General features: G+C 37.2%; 2 protein-coding genes across 3 annotated transcripts; both read right to left on the reverse strand.

The window, feature by feature from the left end:
* Window positions 1–379: 379 nt before the first annotated feature.
* On the reverse strand, window positions 380–4945 carry LOC110778854 (co-chaperone protein p23-1). Of its 2 annotated transcripts, none has more exons than XM_021983397.2 (6): window positions 4715–4945; window positions 2657–2837; window positions 2410–2563; window positions 2278–2312; window positions 941–998; window positions 380–714 (listed from the first exon to the last, which is right to left on the reverse strand). In XM_021983397.2, exons 1-6 carry the CDS (start codon window positions 4717–4719, stop codon window positions 620–622), a joined length of 528 nt encoding a protein of 175 aa, XP_021839089.1. In that variant the 5' UTR covers window positions 4720–4945; the 3' UTR covers window positions 380–619. The 2 variants fall into 2 exon arrangements, with proteins under 2 accessions (XP_021839089.1, XP_021839090.1); XM_021983398.2 differs by having other exon boundaries at window positions 380–711; window positions 4715–4941.
* Window positions 4946–5945: 1000 nt separating this feature from the next.
* On the reverse strand, window positions 5946–12852 carry LOC110778852 (histone-lysine N-methyltransferase, H3 lysine-9 specific SUVH1). Its single transcript, XM_021983395.2, has 2 exons — window positions 10250–12852; window positions 5946–6451 (listed from the first exon to the last, which is right to left on the reverse strand). The coding sequence occupies exon 1, from the start codon at window positions 12362–12364 to the stop codon at window positions 10265–10267; it is 2100 nt and encodes a 699-aa protein (XP_021839087.1). The 5' UTR covers window positions 12365–12852; the 3' UTR covers window positions 5946–6451; window positions 10250–10264.
* Window positions 12853–14474: the final 1622 nt, after the last annotated feature.

Below are 14474 nucleotides of genomic sequence, written 5' to 3' on the forward strand. Positions count from 1 at the left end.
CTAAATACTACCAGACTTCTACTGCAAATTATAATTCAATAAAATTTTTTAAAAAAAATACAAACACTTCTCTTTATTAAGATTACTTTTTCAAATTTTCTTCTCACTTATTCTTTTTATTCGTAGATTATTGCTGTTTTTAGTGACACATTTTGTCACATTCATTAAATGATACTCGATTGAGAGTATGATGGTGGTTGTTCAAACTACTAAATAATAGAGCACCGCATACATCGCATGGGCTTATAACTAATTTACTTAATGACTAAGATTAGGCCAAATTCTAGGAGTTAAGGTAATTGAGCGAAATCCAGAATTTAACAGACCTAAGGTTTATTTATGTCCTAACCAACATCTATGCAAACACAAGTAAAAACACTTGAGAGAACACGCTTGTTTTTCAGCAAAAGCAGAAGACATCAATATTACCCTAAGTCCTAAGATATGTTTTACACTCAAAAATTAAACTAAAAACAAGTGATAGCAATCTCGTCTATGCCAGAATTCTTATACAACGTTAAGAAACATACACGGACAACTCAAAGGTGCTGGTATTCCCCCATTGAAGTCAATAACGTGATGCAGCTGCAAATATCATCCCTACTGTTTTCTAATGCAGTCAAGCCTTAGCCTCTTTAGCCACTGGTTGAATGGGTGTGTCCTTTTCAACCACTGCTTCAACGGATTCCTCTTTCCTCGCTTCTTTGTTTTCTTCTACGTGTTATTCAAAAGTATTATCAACAATAATAACTCGCAAATAAAATAAGACAGCACATTGAACTCCATACAAACAGTGCAAACATCTTATACAAACAGAATGCATGAAATCCACAAAATTTACAATCTGTGGAGCTAAGTGAGAATGAGGTAATTAATAGGAACGATAAATGGAGTCAATAAGAAGAATGAGAAAATGATAAAGTCATATGAAAATGCTAACCTTCTTCGTCCATTGAATCATCCATATCAAAATCATCATCCCCACCCATGCCTAATTTCTGCAGGATATCAATTTCTATTAGCACTAACAAACTGACAAGAAGCAACATATATATTCATAATCCGCGTTTGGAAGAACTTATAAGGACTGACATTAATAAACTGTTCGAGCAAATAACTGCTTCACTAGTAAACTCAAATTAGAGTTCAATATATGTAAATCATAGCAAAATGTAAATGGTATTGACCGAGCAATTATAAAGTAACGAGCGAGTTCAATGTAGAATAATTATTTGAAATGCTTAGATAATTCACTCAGAAAAAAAACAAATACACAAGCTGCAGATTAATTTAAACATGTAAGCAAAATGCTATAGAGAAAAACGAAGTAAGCAAAGCCTGCATATAATTAATAACCAAACCTTACGAACAAGTGCCTGATTCTCAAAAGAAAAGCCTATTTCCATTTTCCAGAATTACACCCTATGTTACTCTGACTTTTCATTTTACCTCAAGTACCCGTGTCGATCCTCAACACTCATACATGGTTATAGACACTCCAAAACTTTATTTTGGTCTGAAGTCATGGAAATCAGAATTTATCCGAGTCGGACACTAGTATCCAAGTCCGAGTAACATAGGTTACACCATATGACAAAATGAATAAACAGACATATGCATGATTCGATGAGAGACAAACGCAAGTACATAACTAAGCACCAATGCAGGTAAATTGTGAGGCAAAACTACAAATTGAAATCTGCTAGATACAAACTTCTAATGACAGGAAAGATCACAAAGTGCATGTTCCAGTGAGAAACCCACAAAAATAGGTCCTACATCAGGAAAATGCTTACGGCAGCGTTGTTGCCTATATAATATAAGGACTTCCCCCTAAGTAGTGAAAAAGAGATCATCTTGTAGTTTATATAAAGCTGATACCTCAGAGTGTAAACTAAGAATCTGAAATATACCAAAAAAAACAACCCTCGAGGTTCTAAAACAATGCATGAACGATACAAGGGATAAAATTCAAATCTTAATAGCTAAACACACATGTTAACCAACACAATAGAAACATCAGATTTTTGAAAGGCATAAAAGTTAAGAGTGTAAGACCGACTGCCCTAGTATACAAGTCAGAACTTCCACTATGAAGTTTCACCAGAAAGAAGCACTTAATTTCCATAATGCAGGATCCTCTTGATTTTAATCAGATTTACCAATCTAGAATTATAACACCAATAATTGAAAAAATAGATAACATTACAATAATATCCGCGTTACGACTTCAAGTATAAATTACAGAAACTGATAGACATTGAAAATTAAACTTACCGACAAGTCCATGTCACCGTAGTCAAAACTCTTCTCTGTTCAAAATTATGCAAAGTATTCATGAGTAGAAGAAAATAAGAAAAGTTACGCAAGTAGTAATATCTTTACTCTAAACTAAAATCACATGCTTACCATCCTCCTCGTCTTCATCCACCCATTTATCCCAGTCAACCTTGAGGAAAACCGGAGGCTTCCCTTGCTGTTTTATCAGCCTGCTCCACCATTTTTTTTCTGCTTTTTGAATAACATACACTATGTGCCTCACCCCAATGTTATACTTGCTCTCCTGAAACCGAAACAAGTCTGAGTCAACCACTTCACTGTTCTACTAAGTAATACAATGCAGTTGCAAGCTAACTACACCAGATAACATGCATACCTTTACATTGATCATATCCAACAACTCAATGTCAACCTCGTAACGGTTGCCATCTTTCACAGCTGAAAAAAGGAATTTTCCTTCAGGTTCAAGTTTCATCTTCACGTCCTTGGCATCAGGCAACTCAATGGTTAAATAGATCTTGTCAGATGTTTGAGCCCACTTGACAGATGGATGTCGACTACAAACATTAAGAAGGATTTGAATATCAAGGTTAAATATTATTTGTGTCGATAATAAACGAATGCATAGCTACATAAAATCTCATTCAAACTACCACGATTTTACCCTGTCAAAATGATGATTTTCTCCACAAAACTATATCATTCACCCCAAAAGTATTCCTTTCAGAATTGGAAAGCTGCCTAATAGCAGCTTAATGAGTACAGAAAACCACTAAGAAAATTCAATCGGCTACCAGGCCTACCACAATGTAATACCATAGATCGGCTACTATGAGGTGCAACCTAACATGGATTACCAATTGAGCTTTGATCCCCTTAATCAAACATCCTCAAGTTTCCTGTTGGATTTATACATACACAGTCCCATCTCTGAATCTTTGGATCAGCAGTAAGAGCAAAATCAGAGATTAGGGTTCATGCTACTTCTTGCATCATTGTATGATACAGGAGAGAGTGGTATACCTAAGATCACTAGTTTCTGTGCACTGTTCTAATTGTAAGTACAGAATGCACTAGTTTCTGTGCACGATTAGTCATAGACCTCATTCAAGTACAGAAGTTTTGTTATCATATCGTGTACGTGCAGATACCCTTTTTTGTTACTGAACAAGCTTCCTAGGGGCTAACTATTCGAAATAAGAATTACTCCGAGTACCAGCGTTCCTTGTAAACAATTGTAAGTTATGTGAATATTTAATTGTACATCAATCCATGCCTTCAAGTTTGGTGATTATTATGACTTTATGAGTATAATCAAGTATATAAGCCCCAAGCATGAACAATCAACAAAGAAAAAAAAGGTGACATAAAATTATCAAGTTTTCAGCACTTGGCACATAGCAGAACTGTATCATACTTACATCTAGATTTTATAGAACTGCGAATTAGAAAAACAAAGAGCATACTAGTGTATTAACAAAGAAAAAGCCACGGTCACATGTCCATATCCACTGTCAACACCATGCCTATGGAAGGCCTTTCATTACCTAGGCTAGGTGTCTCAATTGAAAACAGGCTAAATTATAACATTCAAGTACTGAATACTTTATAAACAATACAACACTTCCGACACGAAGTAACTTCATATCTTATCCTATTTTTTATTATAATCTTCACTGATGATTTCTATATCTATTAACCATGCTCAATTATATCAATAGTTCAATACTTGATAGAATGCCCTGTTGGCAATGCTTTTGAAAATTGACCAAAATGATTAGTCAGTATTCCCACTAATCATAACTTGGTATGGACCGACTATTTCCAATGTATTAAGTCTGATACTAGTTATACTACCAAGCATTATCAATGCCTCTCTCGATAACTAATCGTTCTTCCAACAGATAATCATACCAAGTCTAATACTACAAAATTACCAATGCCTCTTTCGATATCAACAGTTCTTTCGGATATACCACTTCATTACCACCTTCCCGTACTACCAAACCACACTGATGCCTCTCCTACTTATAGAGCTGAAATGATCTTACAGAAAACCCCATCATAAATTCATAATTGTACGGATAGTGTTTTCATTAAACTTACTCTTAAGTAGACCCAACACCCATGTGCAGGATAGTTAATGTTGGCAGAAGAATAAATTAAAATTCCCCAAATCAGAAGATAAATTTGTATACCAAGTATTTAACTGTATTATACTTGAACACGAAAGTTAATCTAGCAAATTGAAGCATCAAAATCAATGAAATTTCATCAAAAATTGAAAATTGAAAGAAAAAGCATGCAGCAAGCCAGCAAGTTACAATTTCATCAGAAAGTTTAATAGACCCAGTAATATTATTCAACAAAGAGTAAATCTGAAAAACAAATCCATGCATTGATGGTAATAAAACAGAGAGATTGTATGTTTTACCTCATTTTTTGCAGAAACAGAGAATGTGAAAGAACGAACAACAGTATCTGAAGAAACGCCGGAGAAATAAGAGGAAGATGACACTGAAATGAGAATGTGAATGGGAGGGGGGTTAATTATGAGAATTGAGAAGGGTTTGTTCTCGAAAACATGGAGAGAATTCTTGAATGTTCCAGAACCACCTTTTCTTTTCTCTTTTCTCTTTTCTCTTTTGTTGTAGAGTTGTTTGTAGGCTTGTGTTCGTAGTCATTTGATTATGGGAGTTAATTAAGGCAATGAGTGAGGAGCCCTTCCGAGTTAATCTCAGATTGTGAAAATTTTCCAATTAAATGGCATTTTTATAAATAATTGATGATTTTATTATGAAAATGCCATTAAATGTAGGTGACATGTCATCAAATATGGGTCACATGTACGGTCATAATTGTATTTTCATAATACATCAACAACTATATAATATACAGTCAACAGCTCGCAATATACAATAAACTTCTACTAATAATCAATCTACAACTATAAATATACAGTGAACCACTTACCAATAAACAATATTGCATTTAGTAATTCATCAACAAATCATAAAATATACAGTCAACGATAAGTAGTATACAATCAACACTGAATAATATGCAATCAATAACTACAAGTATACAGTCAACACCTAACATTATACCACCTAATGTTTTCAAGCAAAATATTTACGAAAATGCCATTTGATTGGAAATTCTGAGATTAACTCGGAATTACTCGATTTATATTCGTTTTGTATCGGGTTAATTTTAGGACTACAGTTAATTATTTTACGGCTATGAATCATTGATACGAAATGATAGTCTGATAGTCATGTTATTTTTTCAGGTGATTATTTTCTAGTTGCGGATGAGTCATCAATTCATATTCTGTTTATTTAGAGATGGTAAACTGGCCGTTTTGACGTGAGTCACTTAATTGTGACGGAATTTGGAATTTTGATGAGATTCGAGTTGGGTTAGTAAAGTTATAAATTGATGCTTCGCAAGGCTCCATGGTTGGGCAAAAGTGGGGCAGGAGTGATCTGGTAGTTGGGTTAATGTTTTTTAAAATGTCTTAGGCTTCTTTTAATTACTTATGTGTTAGAATGGTTTCGTCATTTATTTATTTTTTGGAAAATAAGGTCAATTAAGTTGTTTATGGGGGCTAAGTTTTCTACTACCAAAATCAAACAGGCAATACACAAACAAAGGACAAATAATTGAAAATAAAGAGTGAAAACACTAGATATATGAGAATATATGAGAACTGAGAAGCCCATCTGTCTAGGTCACATTTACAATACAGGAAAAAAGTTGATCTAAGATGACTTACATGGCCAAATATGGGCTAAATCCAAAAGCTACTTGTTGCCAGAATATGGGGTATCGGCAACAACAAACCAACAGCTACAGCTAAATTACACCGAAAACTAACATAATGATATACATATCTTTAACATTTAACATTTAACATTTAGCATTTAACATTTAACATTTAACATTTAACATTTAACATTGAGCTTCAAAAGCTACAGACTACACTACATTCCGCTGGAAAGGAAGTTACAAGTCAGGAAGCACATTGGGAACATCTGCCGCACAATGAACAACGCATGATGATGACAAAAATAAAGACGGAATTACTTCCATGTACCCACACACTCAATCTCTGTCAACGCAGATGATTTAATCCCAATCAGCGCAGCTGCTTCCAAAGATAGATAACCTGACACCAAGTAGTTGCAGAGTTATATTATTATATATGTGTCATATATCTCTAATCACCAGAAGATTAACATAAAAGATATTCCAATCTAGTGATCAATAGGAGATTAACATCAAAGACAAGCATATACCTCACACAAGTGATCAAATTTGCCCAAGCTTTTCTAACAAGTATGGGACAAACACTAAGCTAATCTCAAAATACTTTAATTTAGAACACAACAAATACCTATGCACTACGGAGTATCAAGCACTATACACTGTACAACACAAGTATAAACATAACTATTAAGAGGATTGCTATTCTGAAAGCTCACCAAACCCAAAACTAACTTGGTGTCAACTTAATTGGTTGGTGTTCACATAGTACGGGAGCAAAGCACGACCATCACATATGGGAAGCAGGAGTTCCTAGGAAGTTTTACTTCCCACGAAGCGGAGGAAGTTGCTTACCTTTGATAAACCAAATTCAGCAAACGACCACTTAAAATTCAGCAACACATCTCCCACGTAAGCTCACCAAATTTTCAATTTAAGATGGATATTTCACAATACTTTTGTATTCTGAATAAGGGGCTGTTTGGGGGAACTAAATATTCTTGGGTTTGAGGCATCGGTGTGGTCGCAAAGTTGGGGATGTGGTACTTGGTGAGCTTTTTTCTTTTTTGAAAAGCGAATCGCAGGGGAGTTAAGAGGAACCCAGGATGGTTATAGGATAATCAAAATTGTAGAGGATTTTGCGGGAACTGAAAATTCTTAGGAGGAGGATATCAGGATAAGGGGTTTTGCATTTTTTTATCAACCCCCCCCCCCCCCCCAATTCAGTTCCTACTATGTTGCTTTCATTTTCTAGTATACGGAGTACGAACTAAAATAACCTCATTGTTTCAAATCTAAACTGGGATTCATTCTATAGATATTGCTCCAAGTCAAACTGCAATGTTATTGGGGAAAAGAAAGTTGAGCATTAGCAATGTGGAAAGAACTGTCACATACTCACATGGGTCAACTAAGTCTATGTAACTCATAAACTTAACCAAAAAGACCCAGTAATTAGCAAGTTCATAGTGATAAAAGTAATACTAAGAAAACAAAATCCCAAAAGTCACTCCAGGACAGAAGAGAGTATAAAGCAGAAGCAAAGAGGAAGGAAGAAGGTCGTCCGAGTAAATCAGCTCAATATTAACAAGTATGAAAAAGTAGGGCCCAATTCATGCAAAGTAAACTGCAACCAACCACATTTTAGCTCCATTAAATGACTTCACCGAATAACTCGACTTGATCATCACTCAACCACAAATTAATCTCATCACCTTCTCAACAAAAATTACCAATGATTTTCTTGTTCTTTGAGACTTTGACTACCCTTGTTGCTCACAAACTTGAAGAGAAAAGCCCAATGTTTTTGCATCTTGATTGAAACTAAATCTTTCCGAAAAGAAGATAACCTCAACGTTACTCTAGGGCAGAAAAAGTTAGTCAGGCAGTATTAAATTTGGAAGAAAAAGGTCATTTGGATAAAAATACCCCAACATCAACAAACTTTCATGAGCCACGGAAAAGTATACATTTCCTCCGTCTTTTAATAATTGCACCATTTGGATTTTAGCACTATTCACATACTCTTATATGAGCATCTTTTGTGATTTATATGTAAAGGCAAATATATTAATGTGCAATCTTGTTGGATCCGTCTCAAAATATATTTTCAAAATATCATTTTTTTATAATTTATACTAATGTTTAAGGAGATATATTAGTGATTAAATTTGTCCACTGGCAAGCATGAAACCGCAAATGGTGCAACTAGAAAATAACGGAGGAAATACATTTTTTAAAAATAGGGGGGCCAAGTTTATACTGAGCAAATTGCAGCCACAATTTTCTCCATGCAAGATCAAACCTTTACCCACCCTAAGTCCCTCACACGAGTATTCGTACTCACAAAGCTATAAAAGGTAATATGGATATAAAGAGCTCAAAATTAACAAAATAAGAGGCCACGGCGAGAAATATATTGTATCAATAAAGGGGCCACTTTTATACTAAGCACACTGCAGCCACAATATTCTCCGTGTAAATCAAACCTAAATTGCGCACCCCGTTCCTCCCTATATCTTTACTCATAAAGTCATGAAATGTCACTTTAATCAAAAGGGCTCAACAGTAAAAAACTTCAAAAACCATGGCGAAATATTAATCGTTTCAAGAACAAAGGCCAATTTTATACTGAGCGCACAGCAGCCACAACTTTCTCCATGCAAAATCAAACTTCTACCCACCCTAAGTCCCTCCCCGTGTCTTAATACTCATAGACTAATAACCACAAGTCAAAGTCCATTCTAAGTTTCTAATTATATTTTTCTGACTACTTGCTTCTGTGACTACTAATACAGGTAGTTATATTTCTTCACACACCACCCAACCTTTTGTCTAACCCCAATCTTTCCCTGAGGTTTTCATGCTCCAGACATCTCAAAAAGTCAATCTGGCATTCGCACTAAGTTACTTGTCAGATTTTTCCCACTATCCATTTTTACTATTACTTTGTATGCCCCTTTACCCGCCCTCGTTTCTCTAAATAAAATATAAAGAATCCCCACTCTTTTACTAAGGGTATTTTCCTTTTTTCTTTTTTTGATAAGAAAAAGATTACACGAAGTATTATATTAATAATAGGAAAAAAGGAGAGCAAACATTGAGAACAAGATGTGCTCTGTTTTAAAAAGCAAAATTACAGATTACCCCACTTTCTTTGGACCTCCCCGACAGAGTAACTATTGAAAGCCCCACTGACCTTGGCTCGTAAAGATGCTAAAAATGTGACTTTGTTCCACAATAACTCACTCGGTAATGAAACTTGTGAAAGACCCTCGACTTTCTCTCCAACCATACACACCACATAATTGCCATGAAAGCGTTGTGCCATAGCAATCTCTTCTCCTTACCCTTACCAAACTTTCTAGAACTAATTTGTAGCCAATCCAATATCTCTAAAGGCAAACCCAAGTCTCCTCATGGAGCGCAAACAATCTCCTCCACAAGTAACTTGCCATTTCATTATGTAAGAAAACATGTGAACGTGACTCGCTATTAGCACGGAAAAGCAAGCACATATCTAGGGAAATAACCAAACTTGGCCTACGCTTTTGGAGCATGTTATTAGTGTTATTCCTTCCTGACACCAATGTCCACAGACTCATAACAATCTTTTCCTTTTTTTATGAAGGAATTTTAAAGTTACCAGCAGGTGTGGTCAGAGACAAAACTATTGGGTTATTGTTGTTGATACATCAAATGCCAAAAAGCATCAAGCAAAAACCTAGATAATAGCAACTAAGTTCATCAAGCTGATTCCGAGTAAATTATCTACAACAGAATTTGGTGAGCACACGACTTCAACATCAAATATAATTGAAAGAGGGCATCGCATATTCTATTCTTCGCACATCCTCATTCTTGCCATGTAAAACACCAAATAAAATAATGAAATACCAAAAACTAGGTCTCCATTCAGAAGAATTTAGTTTTAAAATCAGTTAAACATGTAATACCAAGTTGATAGCACAGCTTCAATGGAGGCCAAAATACTCATAATAGTCGTAAGTCCTTTGACGTAAGGGAAAAACACAGTAGTCTCTTGTAGCGGCTAAAACCTCATCATCTAGATGGTATATTCCAGAGGTGTGATTCCTATGGGTCCAACAACACAAGAGACTTTAATAACTAATACTGTAGTAAATTAAGTTGATAGGCAAATAGGTTTCTATTATGGAAATTTGCAAAACAATATGCATACCTGCAGTCGGAGGTGTCAACCGAAATAACCTTTGCATTTTGGGGAACCACATAAGCAGCGTTTCCTCCTAGTATCGGACTGGGATATACCATAATCAAAAGTGAGTTCGGTCATTGGAGGGATGTGTCGCATGGCATAGAATGCAATATGGATTTGGGATTCACCATTCTGCTCATAGACAATAGGCTGCCAGATAACAGTAGGAGAACAGCTGTGGTTCATAAAGCGAGCAATATTACCAGAATCTTTGGCACTAATGATCAATGGAGTAGGGATGTCATAATCCTCAGTAGATTCAGCTGTATCCTCACCCACCAATGGAGGATCATAGTTCCACTTAAATGATTTATCAAAATCACGACTAGTATCAAAAACATAATCACTAGTTTCATCTCTATCATATTTGGCTTTGTCAATAACTTCACCAGCATATTCACAAATGAAAATTCCAGATCGTATAGCATCCCAAGAGCGCAAGCCCCAACCTTTATCCTTAGTCTTAAAAACTTCCAGTCTCACCTTAAGACCACTCTGTGACACACGATTCTTGCAATTAGGAAAGCAGGGACATGAGGGTCCGCACTCATATATAAGGGGCTTTCTACTCACAAACACCCCATTTGAAGTATAGGGAAAATCACCTCCATTCTTGCGAATACAAGAACAATTAAGATCACCAGCAGCACATGCACTATGGCAATTACAACCATATGTAGGCTCAGACAAGTTGAGTGACTTTGTATACTTGACTGAACGAAGATAAGTGAAGTAAGGAGGCCCCTTTTCGTTGTCAAAATCATTAACAAGGGAAACAGGCAGACTTTCAGCACCTGAAGTTAGGTCAGGAAGAATCAATCCTGGCCTCGATGATACACTTTCTTTCCATTTCAAAATAGACTGCCAAATTCCAAAACCTGGAGATTGCCCAGGTAACCTGACCATTCTGTACTTGAAAAGATTGGCACCTGATTTAGCCTTCTCAATCCAGGACTCCTGAATAGTGTAAAGCCCATCATAAACATAAATCTTAAGAGAAGGATTCGAAGTATCCCTAATACCCCTTATTACCCTAATTTGATTCCCACGACGAGAACTTTTCTCCAAAGCAAGATTTCCCCTTTCTAGCTTCTGATCAGAAGCTGCCTTACCACTATTATTGTAATTTCCACCACCTTGACCAGTGTAAACCAGAACATCTTGATCTTCAGCATCATCATCGTATCCTCCTGAGGACACGATACTTACAGCAAGTGGCTCATCTTCCGCCTCAGTCTTAACAGTCATATAATCTATACCGGCCATGGAAGGAGCATGCAACCCTAAAACACACATCTCCATACGAAAAAAGAAAATGTCACCAATCTCAACCCCAGGAACTCCACCAATTCTCTTCCTACTATTAGTCCGAAACCCAGCTGTCATCAAAATGTTACCAGCTTTCAAATCAGCACGCTTAATCAACCCAGTTGATGCCTCCTTGGAATCCTCAAGCTGGCTTAAACGCCTCCGGACAGCATCAAATTTCATAATAACATAATTAACCACTTCCCTATTACCATCTTCCCTATGCGCTTGAGGCAAACCCACTACATTCGTCAAATTAGGTTTCCGTATTTCGCCAGCAGATGCAGCATTTGCAATCTTGCGTGCCTTTCTCTGAGCGGCTGCATCGCCGGACTGAACCTTGGGAGCTGCCCTGCTAGCTCCTCGTCTCTTGCTTCCTGACGCCGGAGTAGCACCTCCATCTCCGAAATGTAAATCCCTTGACGCTTCCATGGAAGACCCTGTATCTCCATTCGAGAAATGCGCACCCATCTGAGGAGTCCCAAAAGATCTCAACGGAACCGCGGCAGCAGGAGTGGCATAAGTAGCACCACCACCATCTTGAGGCCTCGCCTCGCCCCCGGTTTGGCTACCAGGTGGGCCCATGCTAAACGGGTAAAAGGGGGTAAACCCAGATGGGAAAGGACCAAATGGCGACGAACACACAAATGGGGGAGCTTGTGGTGGATTGGGGAACATGGGTACCAAAGTTCTCAAGGGTTTCACATCTAAAACCCTTGATTTGTCGAATGAAGGTTGTGATTGCGTGCTCGGACCCGAAACACCGTCCATCCTCAACAACTCTATTCAAGACTACAACAAAAATAAAGGAAACTACAAAAACAAGCACTAACAACACCAAAGATTCAAACTTTGAAACCCCATTTGAAGATCCACCAACTTTAAACGTGAAATGGATCCGAAACTTGAGCTTAATTTGGCATTAAGACATCAATCATGCAGATATTGAGAGAACCCCAACTTCAGATCTAGGGTTTGTCTGAGAAGGGGAATTAGACAAATGGAGGATTTTAGGAGAGAGAAGAAGGAAAAACAAAAGAGAATTGGGATTTGCAAGGGGGGGGAATAGAAGGAAGTCGGTGAAAATTGAAAAAATGATTTAGGAAAAGAGAGAAAATCGCCGGACTTCAGTAGCCGGAGAAAAGTGATTTAGGAGAGAGAAAGGAGGTGGAAAAGAAATTTGACGTACGAATACAATTGGAGTACTCCGTGTTCAGAGGGAGAGAGCACTGATTTACAACAAATGGCAATAGCAAACACATGTAAGAATGGACAAACTCTAGGGTGATACTCCTATTGAGTGTCACTACACCTGTCAAAAATCGACCCGATTTGAAAACCGATTCGAATTCGACCCAAAAATAATGGGTCCTGAATAAGGTTTTGTGACCCGTAATTCGATCTTACTCGAACCTGAGCAACCCGAAAAGTAACGGGTTAAAATCCGACCGAACCCGTTTTGGACCCGACCGATTGAAAATCGTTGTATTTATAGTAATAAATGAGATTATAAGAAAATTTAAGTACGAACTCTCTTGATTCTATGATTAAAAAAAAAATTGGAGGGCACGAGGAAAAGAAAATGGGATGCATTGGCGAAATAAATGGATTCTGGAAAATCCCAAAGGATGGGAGGTCTTGGCATTCGAAATGTGTCTATGTTCAATAGAGCTCTTCTCTACAAATATGCATGGAGGTGTGAGATGAATAAGGATAGCATTCTTGCAAGAATTTATAAGGGGAAATATGGTTGCCTCCCACTGAATGCTGGTAACACTGGCATTATTAAACCCCACTGGTCTTGGGGGTTTAAGGGTATATGTAGAGTAGCAAAAGAGTTCCATAAAGGAACGAGATGGAGATTAGGTTCTGGAAAGGACATTAACACAATCAAAGACAGGTGGACTCAAGGGTGTAATGTCAATTTTAAACCACAGATCTCTGAAGATAGAAGATCCACAGTAGATAGCCTCATAGACCCAGAGAGAAGAGTTTGGAAACAGAATGTCATTTGGAATAGCTTCCCAAGATCTGATGCTCAAAGTATACTAAACCCTTACATACCGGAAGTCCAAAGCAATGATGAACAATCATGGGCCTTCACACCTTCAGGGAGGTACACTGTAAAATCTGGGTATGCTTTCCTAATTAATGAGTGTGAAATGCATGGAAAGTATAGAGACACCAGTAAAATCTGGAAGCATTTTTGGGTCATCAATACACTCCACAAGTGGAAGGTGTTCATATGGAGGCTATGCAACAACGCACTACCAACAAAACAAAATATCAATCAAAGAGGGATCCCAGTTGATCCCATCTGTGTGTTCTGTAACAAGGAACAAGAGAATGCAGCTCACCTATTTCGTGATTGCGAATGGGCGACAAGAATGTGGCTTTCTAGCCCGTTGGGCATCAACACGAGGGCTGGAAATACAACATCAATCAAGGACTGGACCATGCAGTGGATTACAAAAATAACCAAAGATGATATACCTTATTATGATACTACGAACAATTTCTTTGCAGGTTTTTGGGCAATTTGGAAGCACAGGAATGAAGTCATCTTTCGAGGGGTAGATCCTAATCCAAACACTGTCATGGAGTCAATCCAACAATGGACCAAAAATGCACATATGGCTTCCCACAACAGAGTGGATCATCACATGGAACCACAAAGGAGAGCTGGGATTGATAATGACTTTTATATTTCCATTGGTATGAGGGATATAAGCAATACATCGGTTACAGCAAATGTAGATGGAGCATGGAAAGTGACTGATACCAAAAGAAACAAGTGTCAGGCAGGAATTGGATGGAGAATTTTCAACAAAAACACAGATGATACCCTGCATACAATGAGCATGCCAATAAGATGTACGTC

This window comes from Spinacia oleracea, chromosome 4 (assembly GCF_020520425.1).
Source record: "Spinacia oleracea cultivar Varoflay chromosome 4, BTI_SOV_V1, whole genome shotgun sequence".
Lineage (NCBI taxonomy): Eukaryota > Viridiplantae > Streptophyta > Magnoliopsida > Caryophyllales > Amaranthaceae > Spinacia > Spinacia oleracea.